This window comes from Microplitis mediator, chromosome 11 (genome assembly GCF_029852145.1).
Source record: "Microplitis mediator isolate UGA2020A chromosome 11, iyMicMedi2.1, whole genome shotgun sequence".
Classification (NCBI taxonomy): Eukaryota; Metazoa; Arthropoda; class Insecta; order Hymenoptera; family Braconidae; genus Microplitis; species Microplitis mediator.
In genome coordinates, this window is record NC_079979.1 from 15,152,322 (window position 1) to 15,177,126 (window position 24,805).

The following is a 24,805-nucleotide window of genomic DNA, read 5'->3' on the forward strand; positions in this document are numbered from 1 at the left end:
ACCAACTCTTTATAAATAAATTTAAAAAATCTGTTGGACTTAAATATAATCCTGTGGCAAAATAATACGGGCATTATTGAAGCCGTAGCGAGTTTTTTTTATTTTCAATATTCCTCACGTGACTTGTTTTCTTTTAGGGATCGTGTTTTTAAAGAGCTTGAGGAAAAATACAGGGACATTATTCAGTACCTCTTAGTAGTGTACGAAGGGTTTCAGTTGGTAATTTCCGAGGTAAGTATTTTCCGACAACAATTGACTCATGATCCAGCAGCCAAAAGCTCCTTATTCATCTATTCTATCGAGGCTATTCCATCTATTCTACGACTTCCGGGAATTTCCGGGTATTCGTAATCTCTTCGGGATACAGAAACACGTCCCATATACCCGGTTCGTGTCGTGCACACGCGTCTAGATAATCCTATGAGACTTAGTACCCTGATGCGATTCAACTATAGTTGACAATTTTCCTACAGCCAGTGTCCATCGATTTCATGTTCTGTTGCTAACGCGATATACCATGATATACTTGTACTCTATAGTAAATTTACTCGTTTCAGAGTACTGCGGAATGGAAGAATTATCTGATTAACCTGGACAGAGTATTGGAAGAGACCTTACGTTTATCTCTAAGAAACTCATTAACTTTTATGTACGATGCACTACATGGCGTTGATACCAATGGACCATCAACATTTATTTTCATTAATATCAACCTACTCAATAATAGTGTACGTACCAATCAATCTATTTATAGGGGAGAGAAGGGCAGAATGGGGTACTTATGGAAATACTGTTTTCGGGGACTCAAATACGATAAATCTTTTTTTTAATGATATTCAAAGTGAATAGAAAAAATTCTCAGCTGCCGTTAAAAAAAAATTTTTATTTTTGCAGGCAAAATGGGGTACCCTCTAAAAAAAGGTGGAAAAAAAATTGCTGGGAATAAAATAAATTTGATTAAATTAAATTTTTTTACATAAAGATACTGCAATTCTAATACGTCGTATTCCAAATTTGGGAAATTTTTCAGGAGACGATAAGAACGTTTCACGGTCGGCAATGAAAATTATTTGTAATATGTTTACATTGGTATAACCTACAAATTTATTTTCATTGTTTTCATAAAATACAGGCATTTGTAGTGAATAAATAATTTTGAATTATATGCTGTAAGAAGAGTAAAAAATTATGCATAATTACCTTCTTACTGATGTCAATAATTACTTCCTTAAAATTAACTTAAAATTGAAAATGTTAAGCGTGACTGAACCTATGCGAATGTGGGATACGACACATTAGAATATTTATTTAAAAATACTAAATAAACAATTTGACCTCTAAAATTTTGACATAAGCTGCACATTGTTACAATGATTTCATTTTTCAAGAAAAGTGAAAATGTCAAATTTTGTGGGATACGACGTATTAGAATGGCAGTATCGATAAGTAATTTACATTTAAAAAATTACATTAATTAGATGCAAAGGAAGAAAACAAATTTTTTAATAATTTTTATCATAAAACAAAAGTCATCAACACTTTTCGACTGAAACTTGATTTTTGAAAAAGTTTAACAAAAAAAAATTCAAAAACAAACTTTTTATAGAATTTTGGGGGTACCCTATTCTGCACCCCTTCTTTGTTTTGCCCCTTCCTCCCCTACATTAGCTATAATTAACACATTATTCAAATTGTCCACGGATGCAAGAAATATTTTTCATTATGAAATAAAAATAAAATATTTCTTAAGACTAGAAAAAATTCCTCACCCCAATAAAATTTTTGGTTTTAATTCATAATGCAAAAGATTTCTTGGGGCAAGTAAAAATTTCTTGTGTCAAGAAATCCTTTTTTTTTTGTATAGATGGTGTTTTCCCCTTCTCTTGATGAAATCTCCAAAGTCACCAGTAGTGCTTTAAAAAATATTTTGGAACCGTTCAAAAACATCCCAAGATTGACTGAAAAATTCGGACTAGGACGTAATGGGGTCAGTAGTCTCTGGAGGACTTTCAATGAAGACCAAACATTTATTCAGATGCAAAAAAACATTGACGATCAAGTCGACACGTGTTTCAATTTGATTGAAAATTATCTCAAGACATGGGAACCGTTTCGTGATGTATGGGAAGTTGACAAAGATTTATTTATCAAAAGGTAATTAAAATACTTTTTTATCTAACAACTGACTTACATTAAAAAATATATTCGATATAATTGAATAGCTACGAAAATTTGAAACCATCAGCGGTCTTATTTGAAGCAGAGATCGGAAAATATACTGAGTTAGCAAATAATTTACAAATGCAAGAAACATTCGCGACAGTAAATTTTCTAAATATTAATTCAGATCAACTGAAAAACGCGATAGTAGAACACTGTGTAGAGTGGCAAAATAAATTAACACTCTTGTTATTACGTATGACTCAAGAATTAGTCGAGCAGCTGAACGTTTACATGGGGGAAAGCATAACAAAGTAAATAACTTAAATAATATAGCTATAGAATGTAAATAAAAATTACCTGTACAGAATTATTTATCTATTTACTTTTTTTTTTTTTGGTTAATACACTTCTAAAATAAGCTGTGAGTTTGCAGGATAAGCAGAGAGCCAACAGACTTCATCGAAATGCAAGCAACGTTGCAATTGTTCGAGAGACTCCGAGCTGAAATTCTGTGGAAAGAGGAAGAATTCCCCAAGATACGAGAGCAGTACCAGACTCTAGGTAAACCCTGATCCAAGCGATTGGTAGGGGGTAAATCGATTGCGTTACGAGAAGGAATTACCTGTGCCCAAAACCCCAGAGTAATTTCTTGAGTCTTGCTTCAAATCCACGCCAATCGACAAACCCTATTTCATTTTATTCACTTTATATTTTTTTCATTCAATCCATTTTTTTGATCATTATATCCAACGAATTTGATCGTAGAGAAATATCAAGTACGAGTGAGTCTCGATTTTAAGAGGAAAATAAAAGATTTACAAAAATCATGGACTAGTTACGTTGAATTTATCTCAAACTACGCGGTGACAATTGCCGAGATAAAGGTAGATTATTATGTCATCTCTACTTGTCTTGTTTTTTTTGTTGCTTACTTATTTTCCAAATGTTCTGTATACATATCACGAAATTTTGTTCTGATTATTATGCCTTGATCGTACTCAAGCTGCAGTGCACGCTCGCACTTGAATGCTCCTAACGTAGACATTTTTCCCACAGGAACAGTTCAAGTGCAAACTCTTGAAGCAGGCAGATGTATTTAAGGAAGACACTGTCGCGTTGCTAAATAGATTCCAAGATACCGGGCCATTCACCTCAGACTGGGGAACTCTCGGTTGATATTATTGTTTATTTATTTATTTATTTACTAACTTAATTATCATCTGCTTTCAATCAGTCGAGTGAATTTTGATAATTTTTTAAATAAATCTATATTTCTTTTAGACGCTCTAACATGGCTGGCTGAATTTAAACAACAGTTAGAGCAATTGAGACAAGTTGAGGTTGAACTTAAAAATAATTTCAATATTTTTGAAGCCAGTCTAGTTGATTCGTTGGAACTGGACAAGATTGACAAAGTAATTTTAAATATTGCACGACTCTTAATGCGAAGCATTAGTGTGCTTTACGGTCAAAGAATTCAGTTTGCCTCTTTTTCGCTAGTGTTTTTACTGTTTTACTCTTGTTAGTCCATGGAGCTTAACCAAGTTACACATCATCGGATAGAGACTTTAATAAGGATTAATTTTGTTACTTATAAAGACAAACTTGATGTATTTAATAACTAAAAAAACATCAAAATATTAAAAAAAATTTTCCCGTCAAGCAGTAGAAAATGTGTCCGTAACCCGTAAACACAAAAACTCGAGAAAAAAGCCATTATTTGGATCACTTTTTTTTTAAAAAGATTATTTTAGGGCTGAAGAAGAAGTGTGTTATAAATGGCCATCAAATTCGGCCCCTTTTAATTATAATCAATAAAAAGAGCTTAACTAATTTTGTACACTGTAAAAAATCACCAGGGTAGGTCCAAGCGGTGTAGGTGTTAAAATCGGCGGTGTTAAATTTCAACACCGAAAGCGATGTGAAAATAACGCCGCCGCCGATGTAAATATTCTGTACCGGTGTTAAAATAACGCCGCCACCAGTGTAAATATTCTTTACCGGTGTTAAAATATTTTATTTTGTGAATATTTTTACTTACTCGATCACTATACTTGTTAATAAATGATGTTTTTTGTTAATTTTTATAAAGAACTGACATTTTTTGTGTTTTATAATCTTTAAAGTTAATACTCCAAGCGGACGCAGTTTACCCCGCTTTTACACCAGCTTACGTCTCCGAATTACGTCTCCTACACCGGTGTAATTTCATTTTAACACCGGACGGAGTTAAAATGACTCTATTTTTAACGCTCATTTTACAGTGTATGTCTATACATGTTTTTTACATATACTTTCGTCACACCAGTCGCGTCTGCGCAAAAATTACATCTGACTATTTTTTGGAGCGAAATTTGAATTCCTAGTTTAATAGAAAGGAAAAAAAAATTGTCCTTATAACTTTTATCGTACATTTTTCTTTTTTTTTTTTTTTGCAAATGAGCGTCAAGAGTCGTGCACTTTTGTATTTACCAATTTTCTTTTTTTGCTTTTAGTTCGAGTGTTAATTTGCACGTGAGCAATAAATATAAAAATAAAAATATTTTATTAGGAGTTTTCAGCGATTCAACTTGTGTGGGAATTGACAAAAAAATGGGATGAATCATGGGAACGTTATAAAACAGTTAACTTCTGGACAATAGAAATCGATGAAATGGAAACAGTGGCATCAAAATTATTCAAAAAATTTACTCGGCTATCGAAAGAGCTTGAAAACAAAAATTGGTCAATAATTGAATTTACTAGATCGCGTATTGATAAATTTCGCCGTACATTACCTCTAATAATAGACCTAAAAAATCCTGCAATGCGTAAACGTCACTGGGACAAAGTTAAATCTACAATAGGCCATGAATTCGAGGAACTTTCCGAAGGATTTACATTGTCGTTAATAATAAAAATGCAATTACAAAATTATTCCGATGAAATTGGTGATATATCAAATGCCGCGTCCATGGAATTAACGATAGAACAAGTAGAGCAAAATAAAATAAAATAAAAGTAATAAATTTATCTCTTGCGTAGATTTAATCTGAGGAAATTTCTTTAGGGTTTAAAGAGCATCACTGCAACATGGGATACTCGGAAACTGGAAATGACACTTAACAAAGAAACTGGAATTTATCGATTACAATCAGTGGACGAGATCTTTCAGACTTTAGAGGATCACCAAGTCCAGTTGTCAGCAATGAAGTCAACGAGGTGTAGTAAAGCTTTAAACCTTTTTTTTCATTGACAGAGAGTTAAAGATAAGAAGAATAAAGCTAGTGAATCGATCACAGGCAAGTAAAGCTCCTGTTTTCTAGCTCGTTATCTTTTTTGGTCTTTCGTCTAGGTTTGTCGAGCCCTTCGTCAACGATGTAGACCAATGGGAACGTACTTTATCCACGATTGCCGATTTGCTTGAAGTAATTCTTCTTGTACAAAAAGACTATATATATCTGGATAATATATTCCGTACAGAAGATATAAGAAAGCAAATGCCAAACGAAACAGACAGCTTTGATGCATTAACCATCGAATTCAAAGACATTTCCAGTCAAATGGCTAAAGCACAAAATATCGTTCAAGCTTGTCACGATTCAAGTTAAATTCTTTAAAGAGATTGTGTTCTATACATTCTGACATTTATTTAAATTTATCTGTGTATTTTTTTTTTTAGATGTATTACTTAAACGGCTGAATAAACTCCTGAATCATATGGACTCGATTCAACGTGCGCTAGAGCAATATTTAGAAACTAAACGTCATATATTTCCGCGGTTTTACTTCATATCCAATGATGATCTTCTAGAGATATTGGGCAGCGCAAAACATCCGGATTTAATACAACGACATATAAAAAAACTCTTTGGGAATATAAACTCTTTGAAAATATCAAAAGTATATTACATGAGATTATATCTATTGAGTGTAATAATACGAATGAGTTATTTCATATTACAGCTTATAACGGGTAGGCATATAGCCGAGGGAATGTTTTCAACTGAAGGAGAGTACGTGGGATTTCTTCAGTCAGTAAACTTAGAGGGACAAGTAGAGTATTGGCTTTGTAAAATTGGTATGAAACATTTCTAAAATATAATTTATTTTCCATTTTCCAAGTGCCTTAATCAGGGTGGCCGCAAAGAAATGATTTCAAACGTCCTTAATATTTCCCGGTTTTCCAGTTAAGTTTTTCACATTTTTTCCTGATTTAGAAATTTTATTCGTATCATTTAGATATTCAAAGTTTTTATTATATTTTCATTTTTAATAATTAAATTTGATAATTAAATCATGCGAGAAACCAGAAAAAAATGGCAATAAAATAAATTAATATTGCCTACTTGTGATTATTCGATGTTAAAAATGTATAAGTTAAAATATTTAATAAGAAATTTTATGATTTAAATAAATTCAAAATACACTGGTTACAAAAATTAAGGGATATTAAAAAAATTTCAAATTTTTTAGTAATTTTCAACAGTTTGTAACTCGAAGGAAAATGGTCGTACAATAAAAACAAAAAGTCAAACTGTAGCCTAAGTTTCTAGTTTTCTAATCTGGGTCTTTAAATTTTTTTATTATGCATGGTTCCGGAGCAATCAAAAATCAATCATAATTATTGAAAAAAATTTATTGGAGCTCGAAGACCGTTTTTAAGACGAGCAAAAATTTTGTGAATTTCTTTTTCGATAGTTTTCTTAGGATTACTCCGGGACCGCACATAACAAAAAAATTTAAAAACCAGATCAGAAAACTAGACACTTGAAGCTACAATTTGCCTCTTTTGTTTTTGTCGTATGACCATTTTCCTTCGAGTTACAATCGGTTGAAAATCACTTTAAAATTTGTAATTTTTTTAATATTCTTAATTTTTATAACTAGTGAATAATTTAAAATTTTTTAAATTTTGAACTGTTACAATCTAATTCCCGGATACTTTTCGAAATTCCCTGACATTTCCATGATATTTCCCGGTTGCATTAAATTCCCTAATAGTTCCCGATATTCCCGGTTTTCCCGGTTCGTGGCCACCCTGTTAATTATGCAGAATTAAAAAAAAAATCATAACAATAATAATTAAATGTATTTTCCCAGCTGAAATTTGTTTCTCTTTTCCCTATTCACTTTAACTTTTATTTATAATAAAAGACCCGTTCGATTCAAGATGAGCTCATTCTGTATAACGAAACAAGATTACACATTGTTCGTTGCAGAAATGGCAATGCGAGAGTGCCTGAAAGAGGTTCTACGACAGTGTCGTGCGGCACTACGAAAAATCCAGGATAAGCGGGACAAGTGGGTAAAGGAGTGGCCGAGTCAGCCGGGAATAACGTCCACTCAGATACAGTGGACAAGCGACTGTACACGAGCACTTATACATTGCAAGTGAGTACGGAAATTCAACGGTGTCTACCGGGTCTTCTATCCTTCAGCTAACTCAATGGATGTACATATAGATATACAAAGGAGAACGATGAACAAGGCTTAGGACAAGTGAAGTATGAGAGACAGAGATGAGACGAAAAGTTGAGACGGTAGAGATGTAGATGGTCAGGTCAACGTGATGACTTAAGCGAGCCAGACACGGCAACTCTAATAAGAGAAATTTTGCATATTCTGCTTACCACCGTCCTCACTTGTTCTCTCTTTACTCTCTCTCCTTTCTGTCTCTATTTCATCATCTTCGTCTTTCTCTCTTACTCCCGTTCTCACACTTACTATATTCTAAATATATATGTATACATATATAACTAGCTCTACTATTACTGGCCCTTCGTATACTACTCTCGTTTGCATATACCAGCGATGCTGTGAATAATTTAACCCACAGAGCCTTATTCTATTCCGCTTGGCCTCTGATAAAATTCGTGCACCCAACGAACCGATGAGAGGGAAATATCGTTAGATATATATGCGTCGTACAAGATTATCTGATAAGCATTTTCTCTCTCGTTTACTTACTAGTATATATAATAATACTACTACTATTGCTACTGCTACTCCTACACCTCGTGTACATGTTGCAGAGCTATGGAATCTAGGAAACCACTGAGAAAACTACGAAAACGGCAAAATCAAGCGCTCACTAAGTATTCAGAAGCTATTCGTACTGACGTAGATAAACTGCTGAGGATAAAACTCAAAGCTATTGTCGTCATTGAAATTCATGCGAGAGATGTCATTGAAAAATTATATAAACTGCGTAAGTTTTTTTTTTTTTCAATAACTATCTTTATTGGACATAATTCCAATCAGTCTACTGCGAATAGAAAAACAATAACCCTGGTGGATCCAAATTACGGTAATTTACCGCGTTGCCGTAGTTTACCGTAAAATACTGTAATTCTGGGGTAAATTTGCCGGAATCTGCGGTAATTTATGGCAGTTTACAGCAGTCTCCGGTAGTTTACGGTATTTTACAGAGAATTACGGTAAAATATGGCACACTCTAAAAACGAATTAGTGAAAATCACGTGACAATCACTATTTGGCAGTGAATAGTCACTTATTGCTAGTGAAAAGTATACCACTGTTTGAATTAGTGACATACTTTTCACTAGTAAACAGTGAATAGTCACTATTTTCACTGTTTCAAATTTAAGAGAACAGTTTATCATAATTTGCTGCATTTTTACTGTAAGCACTAAGGTACCCGCGGGTAATAAGGCCTAAGTGACAGAAATGATATTTAAAATAACCGCCTCCGCTAAAGGCTACTCTAGTAGAAGGGTCTTGCAGATAGATGTTACGACAAGTTTATAGAGTCCTGATACCACGGTCCCTGTCTTCTATATTTCATTATCCGTCATATGATGTCGTAGCGCAGAAGAAATTATAAAAAGCAATCTAGTCTTCTGACTTAAAAAGTATTGTTGCTAAATTTAAGTGATGATTTATCTCTAATACCAATTTTATTTATAGTTTAACTATTACAGTTTGTTTAACCCGTAGGCCTTATTACCCTATTGTAGTAAAATAAGGCCTATTCTTATGGTTTTTGTAAAAGTTTAATTTTTTATTTGTTTATGGTAAAAATTACCATTACTTCATTATATTTTATGGCTAATGTATTGAAATTAAGATTAATGATACATTTCGATAATTAAATGCAATATTTTCGATTCTATTCAAAATCTCCCTTAACTAGGCCTTATTACCCACCGGTACCTTATATGTTTACTTATTTTTACAGTTTTTACAGTGCAATACTTCACTTTACGGTAAAATACCGCAGGCTTACCCGCACGAAAAAAGATATATCCCGGCAAAATAGTAAATATCAGGCTTGTATCTTTAGTATTGTCGTATGTATGCTATTTTGCCAGGATATATTTCCAGATATATGTTTTTCCGTATGGGTAGCCGCAATTTTACGGTAAAAGAATCGTTCTTTTCCTGCAAATTTACGGTAAAAATGCTGTACTTTTGTCGTAAAATACCGTATTTTACCGTAACTCTTCCGAATATCATAATTCGTCGTAATTCGGATCCACCAGGGAACAAAACGGCCTTAACTGATGACTATTTATCGACATATTTTTAATTGAATTGGACAGTGTCCGTCATTATCGGACAATAATCTGTACTCTCCGCGATAAGATCTATCCAATTATAATAATTGTGTTTTAAAAAAAATGAAAAACTCAATGTAATTTTAATTTTAAATATTCTGACGACAATGATCAGATAAAACAGCGTTATCTTAATTGAAAAAAAAATTTTTGTTATTAGGTTGTAAAGATGTTACGTCATTTGATTGGATATCGCAATTACGTTTTTACTGGGATCGTAATCTGGACGAGTGTGTTATACGGCAAACTAACACTAATTTTATTTATGGATACGAATATCTCGGAAACTCGGAGCGCTTAGTCATCACGCCGTTGACCGATAGGTAATTTCTACTCAATCTTTATTTTAATCTTTATTTTTATTTTTGTTTTGGGATAAAAGTAGCAATAAATATTTTCAAGACTTGGGAGATATAAAGAAAATCTTGGTGTTCAAAAAGTATCGATTTAATTTCGATAAAAGGCAGCAGAAATGGGAAGTAGTTTAATTTATTGAAGTACTGGGACCATAAATCTAGTCTTGTGCATGCATCCAAGCAATTTGTTCGTAGAAAATGCAACTCGATGCAGCAATTTTGCATGTCGTTAATATTGCGTTTTCGCGAATATTCACTTAGGAGATTGCGATTGCGTCTTACAAGTCTTGGAAATGTCTTTCACTTTGTCTACGTTATTTTTTATTAAATCAATATATAACTTTTAAATAAATCGCAAAACATTTGTTTTATATATATACTTTTTTTTTGTTTCCTGTTTTTTGTTTTAAAACAGATGTTACATAACTTTGACAACAGCACTTAATCTGTATCGCGGTGGGTGCCCTAAAGGACCAGCTGGTACCGGAAAAACAGAAACAGTAAAAGATCTCGGAAAAGCTTTAGGTTTGAATGTGATAGTACAAAACTGTTCAGAGGGTCTGGATTATAAAAGTATGGGAAGATTGTTCGCCGGTCTAGCGCAAACTGGTGCTTGGGGTTGCTTCGATGAGTTCAACAGGTTGTATTTTCACGGCCTAATATCTCTGGGACGACCAATAGAGTGTGTAATACCCTTTGTAGGATCAATATTGAAGTGCTGTCGGTTGTCGCCCAGCAAATTCTCTCCATCCTTACAGCACTTGCTCAGAAGTTAACGAGATTTCTGTTCGAGGGCTCTGATATTTCTCTTGTTCGAACAACGGGAATTTTCATCACTATGAATCCAGGGTATGCAGGCAGAACAGAATTACCTGACAATCTTAAGTCAATGTTTAGACCGATATCCATGATGGTGCCTGACAGCAGTATGATTGCGGAAATCAATCTCTTTGGAGAGGGATTTGAAAATACTCGAGCTCTCGCCAGAAAGGTGTTGTCACTTTTAATTATGTCCAGACGATTATTATTCAATAATTCTGTCAATTAGTTTTTATACCTCGATAACTATGGAAATTTATGATAATTTATTTAAAATTATGATATTAATTTATCGGGTTTTCGATTAGTCACTTTGATAACTTAATCATTTTCCGACTCAATCCGTAATTAGTGTCTCGAGATTTATCTTCATAATAAAGAATTTATTCATCATTATTAGAGATTTTCAGTTGAAAATTCAATAAATTATTTTATTTATGAATAATTATCGAGATGACTGAATAATTTTAATAACCCGATCCCGAAATTGAAACTCTAGATTTAACAGCTCCAATATAATTACACTGATAGAAACTTTTTTTTAGAATTTAAAAAGTTTTCTTAGTATTTAAGAAATCATTTCTTAAACATCAATTTTTGTATTTAACAAATATTTCTTACTATTTAAGAGAGGTTCGCACTTTTCTCTATCACACTCAAGTCCACGAACGGTACTATCATTGATGCACTTGTGCAGTAAGTGGAAACTTTGGCTGAGTTTTTCTCTTAAACAAACGAATATTATCGGTTCCGTAACATTTTGCCCGTGGACAAAATAACCGCGATAAAATAACTGACGAAAAAATAACCGAAAGACAAAATAACCGAGTAATAAAATAAAATACGACATAATAATCGCGACTGAATAACCGTTCTGTACAAGCACAGGAATCGTATTGTTTTTTCATGGATTTTGTGTGTGTTTATTCGGAAATAAACTAACACATATGCTTGTTATTGTGCTGTGCCCTTTTTTCATGGATTTTGTGTGTATTTATTCGAAAATAGACAAACTATTTTAATGATTTTTTTGATGATCTTTCATAATAAATATTAATTTAATAATACAATTTTAATATTTGATATAGGTTAGGTTATACACCACGCAATACTAACAAAAAATACATCGAAAAAATCGATATCTCGCTCACAATGTCACGATATCTACAACAAGAGGTGACAACATAATAAAATAGGCGTAGTTATTATGTCGTAGGTTATTTTATCACTCGGTTATTATGTCGCGGTCATTTTGTCCACGGGTATTAACGTGTGTCACCATATTATCAAACAATCAAGCGCCTTTCACTAGATTAGACAGTAGTGCATCAATGTGCGGTCTGTATTTTGTATTTAGAGATTTTGTTTCCGAAAAAAATTCAGCCTAAAATATCTGATAATTCCTGTTAAGAAATCTTTTTAAATGCTAAGAAATCCTTCCATCAGTGCACTAGTCTATAAACTAAACATAATATTAACAAGTTTGATGAAATAATATCTAGGTATTCACTCTCTACACATTAGCACAACAGCAACTCAGTAAACAGCATCATTATGACTTTGGTTTACGAGGAATAGTAACGCTGACACGTTATGCCGGTAAGAAAAGACGTCAGTACAGCCACTTACCGGATGAAGAGGTAACAAACTATATACTAAAACTTATTGCAATTAAAGTTGTTAACGTACTCTCTTGAAATGTTAATATCTACTTCCATCTCTAAACTTAATGTCTATTCCTTCTCTTAATTGCTCTCGACTCATCCACTTAAATACATACTATCGTTAATTAATTTTCGAATCTATTCTTCAGGATATACTTAAATCCTATTAACCATATCAACGTCTTATTTATTATCATTTAATAATAATTAATTAATATGTAGATAATAATTTTATCAATGAATGATATGAACAAATCAAAACTAACATCCGATGATTTGCCATTATTCATCAACATCACATCAGATTTATTTCCTGAAATAAAAATACCCAAAGTCGATTACGATGAATTTATCGAGTACATCACCAAGGAAGCAGTCAAGTTGAATTTACAGGTAAGTTAACTATAAAATTCATATTTCATTGAACTTTACTCTATAATTTGAACAAAAATAAAATGACATATATTTTTGTCAAGCCAATTCCAATGCTACTGACAAAAGTAATTGAACTGTATGAAACTAAAAATTCTCGACACTCGACAATGATCGTCGGGCAATCAAATACCGGTAAATCAACGATATGGAAAATATTAAAAAACACATCAACGTCAATGAGTAGAGATAAAAAAATAGGATTCAATGTTGTAAATGAGTATCCCATTAATCCGAAAGCATTAAACTTGGGTGAACTGTACGGCGAATATAATCCTTCAACTGGTGAATGGTCAGACGGTATAATATCCTCTATTATGCGAAAGACCTGTACGGGTAAGTAGAATTATTATACTCCAAAGAATGTCGAAGAAAATTACATCAAATTTGACAGATTAATTGCCTCTATACGTTCATTCTTATCCAATGGAATTTCTATTAATCTTTTCCAATAAACGTTTTGATAGATAACAGTTTAGATGAAAAGTGGATTATTTTTGATGGTCCAGTTGATGCATTGTGGATTGAAAACATGAACAGTGTAATGGACGACAATAAAATTCTTACACTTATTAACAATGAACGCATAACAATGACAAAACAAGTCTCATTGTTATTTGAAACACAAGATTTGGCTGTTGCGTCACCAGCGACCGTTTCTAGAGCCGGTATGATTTATAGCGACTACAAAGACCTTGGATGGCATCCGCTCGTTAATTCATGGCTTGCAAAATATCAAACCATCTCTGAGGAATTTGTCCAACAAATGAACCTATTGTTTGAAAACTATATCGATAAAGTATTAACGTTCAAGCGGGTTAAGTGCAAAGAATTAGTCACCGTTAATGAGCTAAATTCTGTCGAAAGTTTGTGCAAACTGTTACAAGTGCTCGCGACACCGGAAAATGGAGTTAAATTTCATGGAGACAAACACACTTTTAATTTAATGTGTAAAATTTGGTTTCTCTTTTGGTAAATTTAAAAAAATTTTTTCTTTACGATACTGAGATGAAAAATAACTCTGACACTTGAAACTTAAACAAAATTTAGCATGATTTGGTCAGTCTGCTCGACGGTTGACGAAGAAGGACGACGTAAAATGGATAATTACGTTAGGGAGATGGATAATATTTTTCCTCTCAAGGATACGATCTACGAGTATTACGTTGACGTTAGACAACGTGGTTTTACCTCATGGGAAGAAAAATTGTCATTGGCTTGGAGATATCCTACAGAGTAAGACGTGACGTTTAATAAAGTTTAGATTTAATTAAGTACTTTACTCATTTATTACTTGTATAACAAATTTATTCTTTTAAATATTGGGTTTAATTTATAGCCAACTTTATTAACCGGATTAAATTGCCATAGCTGATTTTTAAATTTCATTATTATTTTATAACTTGTTTCCCGCGAGTTGTAATTATTCAAATAAAATATTATTTCAGCACACCGTTTTATAAAATAATAGTACCAACTGTTGATACAGTCAGGTATGACTATTTATTGAATGTACTACTAAAAAATGGGTATCCAGTGATGCTCGTAGGACCTGTCGGCACAGGAAAAACGTCAATGGCACAAACGGTACTAGAATCATTAGATAAAACAAAGTACAGTGTCCTTACAATAAATATGTCGGGACAAACAACCTCGAATAATATTCAAGATGCCATAGAAAGCCGTTTAGAAAAACGTATGAAGGGAATTTATCTACCATTCGGTGATAAAACAATGATAACATTTATGGACGACTTTAATATGCCGATGAAAGATACTTATGGCTCGCAACCTCCGCTTGAATTAATACGACAATTTATTGATTACAAATTTTGGTAATTATTTATAATCTATATTATGAAGAGAATAAGGAAAATTTTTTTTCAGCCATATTTATATGATAGAATAAGTTTATGTTATTAAATTTGGTATCGTTAGAAAGGTCTTGACTTGAATTTGTACCTTTACATGACTTAACCCGAGTCAAAATTTAGAGCCCATTTTGAACCTTCTAAAGTCGGATCTATTTCGGATTTGAAGGCTCAAAATAGAGTCTGTTTCCATGTTAAATTAAGTCCGATTTTGGTCCCTTAAGTGCTACAAATTTCCGTTTTCAGTACTTTAGGGTTCAAAAGAGGATCTGATGAAAATTAAAATTAAGTCCTATTTTAAACCTCTGAGCCCTATTTTATTGTAATAATAATAATATTCATATTATTAATTTCATTAGCATTATTAATATTATGATTAATAATAATCTATGTTACTCTGGATATTATTTGCATTTACAATGATTAAAATAATTTCAATTAAAATTATCAAAATATATAGCAAATGCTGTTAATAGATCAATTTTTTATAATAAATTAATAATAATGTAGGAATAATAATAATTAATTTTATATAAATTTCGTTGCATGTCAAAAAAATAATCCTTATAATTAATTTTTAAAAATCTTTAATTTTTTATATCATCATAAATAATTTAATTATAATGAATCGGAATTTATTACGGGACTAATATTGTCGAACGAAGGTTCAAAATCGGACCTCTCAGTGAATGTTCGGACCTATGGGTTCAAAGTCGGAGCTAGAGGACTACAGGGCTCTCAATCGGATCTATCTCGGGCTAGAGGGGCCTATAGAGGCTCTAAATTTCGACTCGGGTTGAACTCTTTTTAATTGCCAAGTATTGAGATAAATAGATTTATATCATTCTAATTACATTTAAATTCCGCGGGAAAAAGACGATCGTTCTTGTTTTCTTTAAATAAATTAATATTTTAATTATTCTGTTACTGAATATGACTGAATATATATAATTAAAAGAAAATTTTAAAAATTTAGTCTATGCCATATCTACTATGATAATCAAAATTAAGCAGATTTAATTTGGTATCAGTGAAAAAAAATATATAGTAGACAACTAACAAAAAAAGAAAATTTGACCGTGTGAAGATTTTTTTTCAAGAATCCTATGATTATACAATCATCGAAATCAATAAGCCTGCGAGTTAATGATGAGATTTATCTCATTAAATTTCAATGATAATAAAAATAAACAACAGATTCTACAGCTAATTTAGAGTAGAGATTTCAATAAACAGTTAATTTCAAATCGTATCTAATAAATTTTGTAGTAATACTTGGTCAGTTACGTAGTGACTGTAGATTGCTCGTTTATTTATAAACAAAATTATTTAAGGAGGGTCTATAGTAGTTTTTATTCAAGCTTTTCTCTAAACAAAACCTCTATACGCAAAATTAAGAACAAGGCTAGATGCATTATTCTATAATCTATCAATCTAGGTTTTTATTTTTTTCAAATGTTCATTAATTTACGAGAAAATCGTCAATAAAGTTTCTATTTACTGCGCAAGAGCAACAAAGATAATACCGTTCGTCAACTTGAGTGTAAAAGAGAAAAAAGTCCAGACCCCTCTTAAAATAAACAAAAAATTTTCTTTTTATTATTCGATCTACAAAACTATACCGGCTGTAAAATCAACAGGTATCACCGTACGAAACAAACTCAGAAGTACATCAAGAAAATGCAATTGATGAGCGCTATGGGGCCTAGTGGCGGCGGACGCAATGTCATAAGTAATCGTTTGATTACTAAATTTAATATTATTAATATGACTCTTCCAATGGAAAAACAAATTGTACGCATATACAGTACAATGTTGAATCAACAGTTGCTTGACTTTAATCCAGAAGTCAAGGGAATCGGTAAAAAAAATTTTCATAAGAATTTATTTAAAAAACTGATCAGTTTAAATTATTTTTAAATAATTTCACAGCTACAGAAATAACTTTGTCGACTATTGAAATTTATAATAGTGTAGTAAAAGCAATGCTACCTACTCCGGGTAAAATCCATTATTTATTTAATCTACGAGATATATCAAAGGTTATTATATATTCATTATCAATCGAGTTTAAATTAGTCGAGAGACTGAAAAATTAATGACTGAGTTTTCTTAAAATTATATTTTTATAAAATCGATAATAAAAAATATATGTCACTAGGTATTCCAGGGTCTTCTACGTAGCCACAAAGATTACCAATATTCCCGGTGGACATTTCTCCGTCTCTGGATTCACGAGATTTTCCGAGTGTTCAGTGACCGTCTGATTGACGACTGGTAATAACGAACGGAGAGAAGAAATAAAAAATTCTTTTTACCGTTCCTAGGGCATCAATAATCATATATTACCAAAGTGTGAATTTGTTATTAGAATTTATCGTGAACATATATACAGGGACCGTGATTGGTTGATTTCAAAGGTGAATGAACAGCTGGGCAAATACTTTGAGCTGACATTTCACAATCTGTGCCCGGAAAGACGTTGTCCTGTATTTGGTAAGTGTATTCTCAATTCAAGACTCCAATCTCTTTCACAGCAAGTATTCGTAAAAATTCTTCTCCACTCGAGGGTTCGAGGGTAAGGTAAAGAGCTGAAGAAAAGATAGAGATAAAAAATTTCCGAATATAGATGATAGGACTGAAAGCGAGCATCATGGTGAGGGATTTTACGAGTTCATCCTTTCGGGTCTGCAATAGCACCATAAAAAAGAAGACTTAAAGAAAAATAAATAAAAAGAAAAATGTATCTAAAGAAATTCCATCAGAGCGAATAAGACGATGTCACCCAGGAATCCACGAAGAAAAGAGCTTCTTCTTCGTCTGCTGTGGACTGATGAATTATTCATTTCTCGCACACTTCGCACAAAACGCTTTACCTCAAACTTTTTTATTATAGGCACCTTCATGAACGCCCGGAACATATACGAGGACCTGCAGGACATGCACCCAGTACGTTGTCACATTGAAAGACAGATGGAGGAATATAATACGTCACCGGGAGTTGTAAGACTTAATCTCGTTCTTTTTAGTCAAGCTGTCGAGCACATTTGCCGGATTGCACGAGTTATTTCCCAAGTAACTAAAATATTATTTTATAATAAAAATCGTTAATGGAACTTTTCACAACTCAATACTCAATGGTGAATTGCGGTGGGCTTTCAGCCACGCGGTAACATGCTACTCGTCGGGATTGGTGGTAGTGGAAGGCAATCTCTGTCTAAAATAGCCAGTTACATGAGCGAATTGAAAGTCTTTCAAGTGCAAGTAACCAAGCACTACGGTGTTCTAGAATTTCGTGAAGATCTCAAGAGACTTTACTCAATGACAGGAGTGGACAACACGCCAACGAGTTTTCTTTTTCACGATTCTCAGGTCGTCGAGGAGCAATTTCTTGAAATCGTCAACAGCATGCTCGGAACCGGTCAAGTCGCAAACTTGCACAAAACCGACGAAATTGAAGAGGTTTGTTTCGTTATCGGGCTTACGATAAACTCAAACTATGATTTTATCGCTGAGATTTAGGTCTTTTATTCACTTTGTTCACTCGATATAGATTAAAAACCGTCTGATTAAAGAAGCCACCAAAGCGGGTATCATACCGACCACCGAATCAATTATTTTATTTATGTTTGAACGTGTGCGCGCCAATATGCACATCATGTTATGCATGAATCCAATTGGTGAAAAGTTTCGCAATCGTTTACGGCAATATCCGTCGTTGATAAATTGCACAACGATCGACTGGTTTCTTGCGTGGCCTAGAGAAGCACTCTTGGAAGTCGGCAACAAGTTCCTCATGAATCTTAGCCTCGTTACGACAATCACTGGGGTGGACAAACTGGTAAGAGTCATTGTATGTTTGATAATAAAACAAAAAATCCTGGTAATAATAATAATGGCATTCAAAAATAATAATAATAACAATAAAGAGATAGTCAATTGATCAAAACCCCACTGTTATTCTTTTATTACTTTATTTCCACTGGCCAGGAGCCCACGAGGTCAGAAACCACACCACCAATTTATTCATTGCAAGAACGCATGGTCGACGGTATTACCGCGACCTTTGCTCTAATTCACGACACGGTAATACAGTACTCGAAAAGAATGGCAATGGATATGAAGAGATACTGCTACGTGACACCAGCAAATTTTCTTCAACTCGTTGTTGGTTACAAAAAGTAAGCTTTTAAACTCATCTCCGTTTAGTTGAGTAGTCGCGTCTCTGTTCCATCATGTCACACACAAATGTGTGCCTTTTTTTTGTTTGTTTAAACTTTGATTTTAGCATGCTCGAGAGTAGAAGACAAAAAGTTGCTGAGCAAGCGAACAAACTTCACAGTGGCCTTACTAAGATCAATGAAACCAAAGACAAGGTAAATGAGATGGCAGTTGAACTAGAAGTGACACAGAGACAGGTACTCAAAGCGACGGAGGATTGTGAGGAATATCTAGTGACAATTGTCAACCAACGACGAGACGCGGACGAGACACAGAAGAATGTCACTGCCAGGTCTATTCGCATTGAGAAAGAGTCCAAGGAGTGCAAGAAGTTGGAGATGCTTGCGAGAGCTGATCTCGAAACTGTCGAGCCCGCGTTGGATGAAGCTATGAAGGCACTTTATATTTACACAATTATATAACAATATCAAACTCTTTTGCTTAAAAGTTTAGTAAACGAATAAAGTTGTTTGCTTGTTTGTTTTTTTTTTTTATAGGCACTCGATACTCTCAATAAGAAAGATCTCGCCGAGATAAAATCATTTGCTCGGCCGCCCCCCGGCGTCGAAATGGTCATGGAGGCAGTGATGATACTGAAAAACTCCGAGCCAACTTGGGCGGAATCCAAGCGACAACTGGGCGACGTCAATTTCTTATATTCGGTTAGTGGATTTGAGGCTAAATAAAATTAACTTTTTATTTTTTCATTTATCATTTTGCTCTTATTAATTAATCGCCATTAATTAATAATGTATTGCAGTTAAAAAACTTTAATAAAGATCGTATAACAGATCGTACACTGAAAGCTATCAAAAAGTATACTTCAAATCCGGAATTTAATCCGGACAAAGTAGGCCAAGTATCAATTGCAGCGAAATCACTTTGCATGTGGGTAATTGCGATGAAACAATACGGCAAACTCTACAGGTAATAATCTCATGTCAAGATAAAAATATAAATGCGAGTAAAGTTTTGAGAGCTTTAATTTTATACGCCAACAATCAACACGAAATTTACTAATTACCTGGTAGAAATTAAGTGCCGTATAAATAATTAAACTCCCCACACGTGTGCGAATGCATGTGTTATATATATTGTAATTTTAATCACTAGAATAGTGGCACCTAAAAGAGAACGCCTAGAGTTAGCACTTAAATCACTGAGTGAAAAAGAGATAGCCTACAACGAAGCCGTAATACAATTGCAAAAGTTGCGTTCTGAGTTGGAGAGTCTACAGCAAATGTACGACGCGAAGATGAAGGAAAAAGAAGACCTAATTAGACTGGTGAGTACTTGAAAAAGCTCCACTCGCAATATCGATCTTTTTTTACCGCCTCCTCAAGCACGTAATAATGATGCAAGACGTCGGAAGTATTCAACAAATTCTCCCTTTCAACGGCGGCCAAATTGGCCGCGAGGATCTATTACGGATCTCGTGAAAACTTTTCTCTGCAACAAAATTCAACTCTTTTTAATGTTTTTTTTTTTTTTTTTCATTTTTATTTTTAGCTCAACTTTTTGCTTTGCTTTATTTTTTCCTCTTCATTCTTATTTTTTATTTATTTTTTTTCTCTTTTATCATCAGGCTAATCTGCTGAAGATAAAGTTAGAACGAGCGGCAATGCTAGTGGATGGTCTCTCAGATGAGCATCTTCGATGGCAAGAGACAGTAGAGTCCTTAGGGGAGTTTTACGAGCGTCTACCCGGTGATTGCCTCATATCAACTGCTTTCATATCTTACTTGGGTCCGTTCTTGTCCAATTACCGTGAGGAACTCGTTGAGATTTGGATGAAAGAGGTGAGACAGCAATTGGCAAACTTTTACTTCCGATATTGACATTTTATTTTATTTTGAATTCACCGTAAATTATTTTGATTTTCTTTTAAAATTAAATAAAAAGGTTTTGTGTTAAAACGTCATTTAAAGTAATTTTTTATGACCTGACATATGAAAACTAATGTAATTTAAATACCAGCTGATACATTGGTCTACTTCGAGTATCTACAAATATTAGGGTGCTTCGTTTCCGGTGAAGGTTTTTTTTTCTTTGGTCATCAAGCAAAATATTGTAAAATTTAGTGTACTTTAATTAATTTACGCTCTGCAAGCCGAAGAAGGTTAGTTTCATAGCAAAAATGACCCCCGCAACAGCCACAAGTGAAATAGCTTAAATGACAGCTAAATTACTATGGGCACTTTTGAAGAACACTAAATGTCCTAGAATTTGCGACAAAAGCCGCGTCGATATCATAAAATGCAGCTGAGTATTAGAAAGTTAAAAAAACGTAATTAAATTTACGTGTACAGTCCAGTCGCGTTATGAGTCCGCTGACTTATATTTCTTGGAAGACATTTCCCCTCTATGACTACGAAAATAATCATGTACACACTCACACGCTTATAAAGTAGGGGAAATTAGGCGGACTCATAACGCGACTCGACTGTATTTTAAAATGGAAGTCTTTGAAATCGAATGAAAAGTACTTGGGATTGAAATTAAGAGCTCAATCTTGGCAGGAATTTTTTTTCAGCATGAACAATATTTTGCTTGATGATAAAAAAATAAACCACCGGAAACGAAGCTCTAATAAATATATATATGAATGTATAAATGTATATATTGATTTTTACAGGTACAAGAGAAGGGAATTCCCTATACCAGCGAGTTAGACGTAAAGCAGTTCCTAAGCAATCCAACAACAATTAGGGAATGGAACATTCAAGGCCTGCCTTCCGATGAATTCAGCACCGAGAATGGTATCATTATAACCCAGAGCACGCGGTGGCCTCTTGTTATTGATCCTCAATGTCAGGCAGTCAAGTGGATCAAGAGTATGGAGGCAACTAACGTAGGTTCCTTTATACTCAACTACGACTACACACGACTCTCTACTTACTACTTACTACTTACTACTTGCTACTTACTGAAACGACTAATACTACTCCAACTACTCCATACGAAGACTTCCACTACGAATATATTATCGACAATTATCTAAGATTGTTTGTAACCCACATCAAACCTTGCAGAGTTTGCGAGTCATCGACTTTGCCAGGCAAGATTTCACGAGGGTTTTAGAGCTGGCGTTACAATTTGGAGAGCCTGTGCTACTGGAAAATATTGGAGAACATATAGATCCTATATTAAGTCCTATTTTACACAGATCATTTATCAAATTAGGTACACACTTGATATATTATTAATTACTAACTTTTAAGCAGTATTAATTACTACTCCGTAATTACATTCTTTGCCCTATTTTCCTTTAAAAAAATTTCAATTTAATATAGAAACCTCATCATTAAAAAAAAAATCATAAAAATAATTATGGATATTAAAAAATTCTTCTAATTCTAATATAAAAAAAAAATCTATAAAGTGAACTGTAGAAATGACCTAATTCTCGAATCAACCAATTCCGATAACATACCATGAAGAATTTTAAAGTTTTCTAATTAAACTGTCAATTACAGTACAGAGTAACGTGAAAAAAATATTTATATTCCATTGAAAGAATAAAAAAGGCCATTCGGCATCCGAAATGGAAGTAGATTTCTCACTTCAATCAAACCGTTAATGATAGATGTACGCATTACAACGTTATTTACAAAAAAATAACACAGAAAACAGCATTTTTCATTCATTAGAAAATTTAAAATTGCCACCATTTCTAGAATGCTCACCGATTTTTATAAATTTTTAAACTTGATCAAGATAATTACCTAAAGAATAAGTACATATAATTTAATAATCACCCATCGAAAATTTTCAAAGATATAAACAATGGCATTATCACCACAACACATGAGTCAATTATGTGACTTTGAACCCTTATTAAAAGTGGAACAATTATTGTAAAACAAAAAATAAAAAAAGGAATATATAGCTTTTTCTATCGGCTATCAAGTTCTTTTTACATAATAAGGATAGATACAGCCGTTAAAAAGTTATTTACGAAAAAAGCCGAAAAAGTAGGATTTTTCGTTATTTTTTGAATTTCAAATGTCCACAATTTCTAAACTAGTTGACCGATTTTGCTCATTTTCGAACTTAACCGTGATAATCGTTCATAGAATAAGTGTGCCAAGTTTCATTAAGATCCGTTAAAAATTGTGGCCGCTATCGTCGCAAAAAGGCGCGTTATATTACATACATATATAAACTTTTGAACTAATGGTATTTTTAGATCCTACTCAATGAATTATGATAGATTATGGCAAAATTCTTTGAAAATTCCACCATGAGGACAAATGCAAAAGATATATTTCTATGAAATCTACTAAAAATACACGGAAAAAAATAAACTTTAAAAATTACTATTTGAAATTATAACCCGGAACCCGGTTATCAATATGGGGAATTTTAACATTCAAATAGTAAATTTTATAATACGTGTCGTCTATTTTCTAAGTATCAGTTACGATTTTTAAAGTTTAAATAGTAATTTTTCTCACATAGACAATAAATTTTCATACTTATCCTGTAATTATTCACGTTTCAATCATAAATAAAAAAATTACTATTTAGAATGATGGTATTTACTGATCACTTTATCATTATATTACTTGTCATTCTCAATTTATATAGCTCATTTTTTTCCGTGTACTAACGTTTAATTAAATCTAAAATATTATTTTAAATTTATTAAACTGCACTTAATAGTTGAGCGAATAAACTAATAATTAATTGTAACAGGTGATGCAGTAATGATTAAATTTAATGATAAAATGATTAGTTATAACGACAACTTCCGTCTATATATAACAACGAAACTGGCAAACCCACATTATAGTCCGGAGATATCAACCAAAACTGCATTATGCAACTTCGCCATTAAGGAACAAGGTACATATATATATACATATACATATATAACGCTAATAGAGAGCACTAGTGCACAACTGGGCTCTAAGATGACATACTCAATGGTATGGTTTCTCTTGACTCGCTGCTCAGTCTCTCAACTGTTGGCAACAACTATATGACTATGACGTATCTTAGGTTTAGAAACTCAACTACTCGGCATTGCGGTGAGAAAGGAAAAGCCACAACTCGAAGAGCAGAAAGACAACTTGGTACTCAGCATTGCCACAGGCAAACGAACTTTAAAAGAATTAGAAGACAAAATTTTACAGTATATTTAATTTTATAATTTAAATAATTAATTAATTAAGTTTTATTTAAAAAGACTTCATTAGAAGCAAAATTTACTTTTTCGAGCACAAATTTTTTTATACCTAATATTTAAAAAAGATAAATCAGAGCTTAACTTTTTCAGTCTCCTGAGTGTGGCTTCAGGATCTTTGTTGGACGACCTAGACCTCTTGAACACATTACAGACTTCAAAAAGTACCTCAACTTCAGTCCAAGAGTCTTTAGTCATCTCGTTGGCCACGGAAAAAGAAATAGACGAAGCTAGAGAACAATATCGTCCTTGTTCTCGACGTGCGACGATATTATTTTTTATTTTAAACCAATTGTACTTAATTGATCCGATGTATCAATTCTCACTGGACTCCTACATCAATCTCTTTATGCATTCTATCGAAAAATGTCCGAAAAAACACAAAATTAACGAAAGGATTGACGCATTGAATGACTATCACACTTATGCCGTTTACACGTGAGTTTGGTTCCATACATAATGAATTTCGAAAATTTGAACTTTTACACTTTGAACTTGGAAATTTGAACTTTTGTAAATTTGAACTTTGGTAA

General features: G+C 33.0%; 2 protein-coding genes across 2 annotated transcripts in view; one reads left to right on the plus strand and one right to left on the minus strand.

Moving 5' to 3' along the window:
- LOC130677794 (uncharacterized) overlaps window positions 1-24,805 on the minus strand; it is a 211,547-nt gene that overhangs the window by 180,498 nt on the left and 6,244 nt on the right. The window lies entirely within an intron of this gene.
- Window positions 1-24,805, plus strand: part of LOC130677001 (dynein axonemal heavy chain 2) — a 43,930-nt gene that overhangs the window by 12,477 nt on the left and 6,648 nt on the right. The window contains exons 11-52 of the mRNA XM_057483518.1: window positions 138-231; window positions 558-728; window positions 1,865-2,154; window positions 2,223-2,474; window positions 2,597-2,724; window positions 2,929-3,047; window positions 3,220-3,334; window positions 3,445-3,578; window positions 4,715-5,137; window positions 5,213-5,364; window positions 5,498-5,748; window positions 5,825-6,045; window positions 6,109-6,223; window positions 7,365-7,536; window positions 8,178-8,353; window positions 9,883-10,045; window positions 10,494-10,718; window positions 10,781-11,069; window positions 12,400-12,537; window positions 12,784-12,954; window positions 13,038-13,329; window positions 13,461-13,965; window positions 14,044-14,229; window positions 14,442-14,828; window positions 16,505-16,725; window positions 16,797-16,906; window positions 17,026-17,141; window positions 17,260-17,360; window positions 17,761-17,939; window positions 18,027-18,326; window positions 18,418-18,705; window positions 18,855-19,045; window positions 19,153-19,480; window positions 19,583-19,747; window positions 19,846-20,012; window positions 20,199-20,370; window positions 20,671-20,883; window positions 21,720-21,935; window positions 22,117-22,267; window positions 23,783-23,932; window positions 24,089-24,221; window positions 24,366-24,710. Of these exons, the coding sequence (XP_057339501.1) occupies window positions 138-231; window positions 558-728; window positions 1,865-2,154; window positions 2,223-2,474; window positions 2,597-2,724; window positions 2,929-3,047; window positions 3,220-3,334; window positions 3,445-3,578; window positions 4,715-5,137; window positions 5,213-5,364; window positions 5,498-5,748; window positions 5,825-6,045; window positions 6,109-6,223; window positions 7,365-7,536; window positions 8,178-8,353; window positions 9,883-10,045; window positions 10,494-10,718; window positions 10,781-11,069; window positions 12,400-12,537; window positions 12,784-12,954; window positions 13,038-13,329; window positions 13,461-13,965; window positions 14,044-14,229; window positions 14,442-14,828; window positions 16,505-16,725; window positions 16,797-16,906; window positions 17,026-17,141; window positions 17,260-17,360; window positions 17,761-17,939; window positions 18,027-18,326; window positions 18,418-18,705; window positions 18,855-19,045; window positions 19,153-19,480; window positions 19,583-19,747; window positions 19,846-20,012; window positions 20,199-20,370; window positions 20,671-20,883; window positions 21,720-21,935; window positions 22,117-22,267; window positions 23,783-23,932; window positions 24,089-24,221; window positions 24,366-24,710 (8,715 nt within the window). The remainder of the gene's footprint in view (window positions 1-137; window positions 232-557; window positions 729-1,864; window positions 2,155-2,222; window positions 2,475-2,596; window positions 2,725-2,928; window positions 3,048-3,219; window positions 3,335-3,444; window positions 3,579-4,714; window positions 5,138-5,212; window positions 5,365-5,497; window positions 5,749-5,824; window positions 6,046-6,108; window positions 6,224-7,364; window positions 7,537-8,177; window positions 8,354-9,882; window positions 10,046-10,493; window positions 10,719-10,780; window positions 11,070-12,399; window positions 12,538-12,783; window positions 12,955-13,037; window positions 13,330-13,460; window positions 13,966-14,043; window positions 14,230-14,441; window positions 14,829-16,504; window positions 16,726-16,796; window positions 16,907-17,025; window positions 17,142-17,259; window positions 17,361-17,760; window positions 17,940-18,026; window positions 18,327-18,417; window positions 18,706-18,854; window positions 19,046-19,152; window positions 19,481-19,582; window positions 19,748-19,845; window positions 20,013-20,198; window positions 20,371-20,670; window positions 20,884-21,719; window positions 21,936-22,116; window positions 22,268-23,782; window positions 23,933-24,088; window positions 24,222-24,365; window positions 24,711-24,805) is intronic.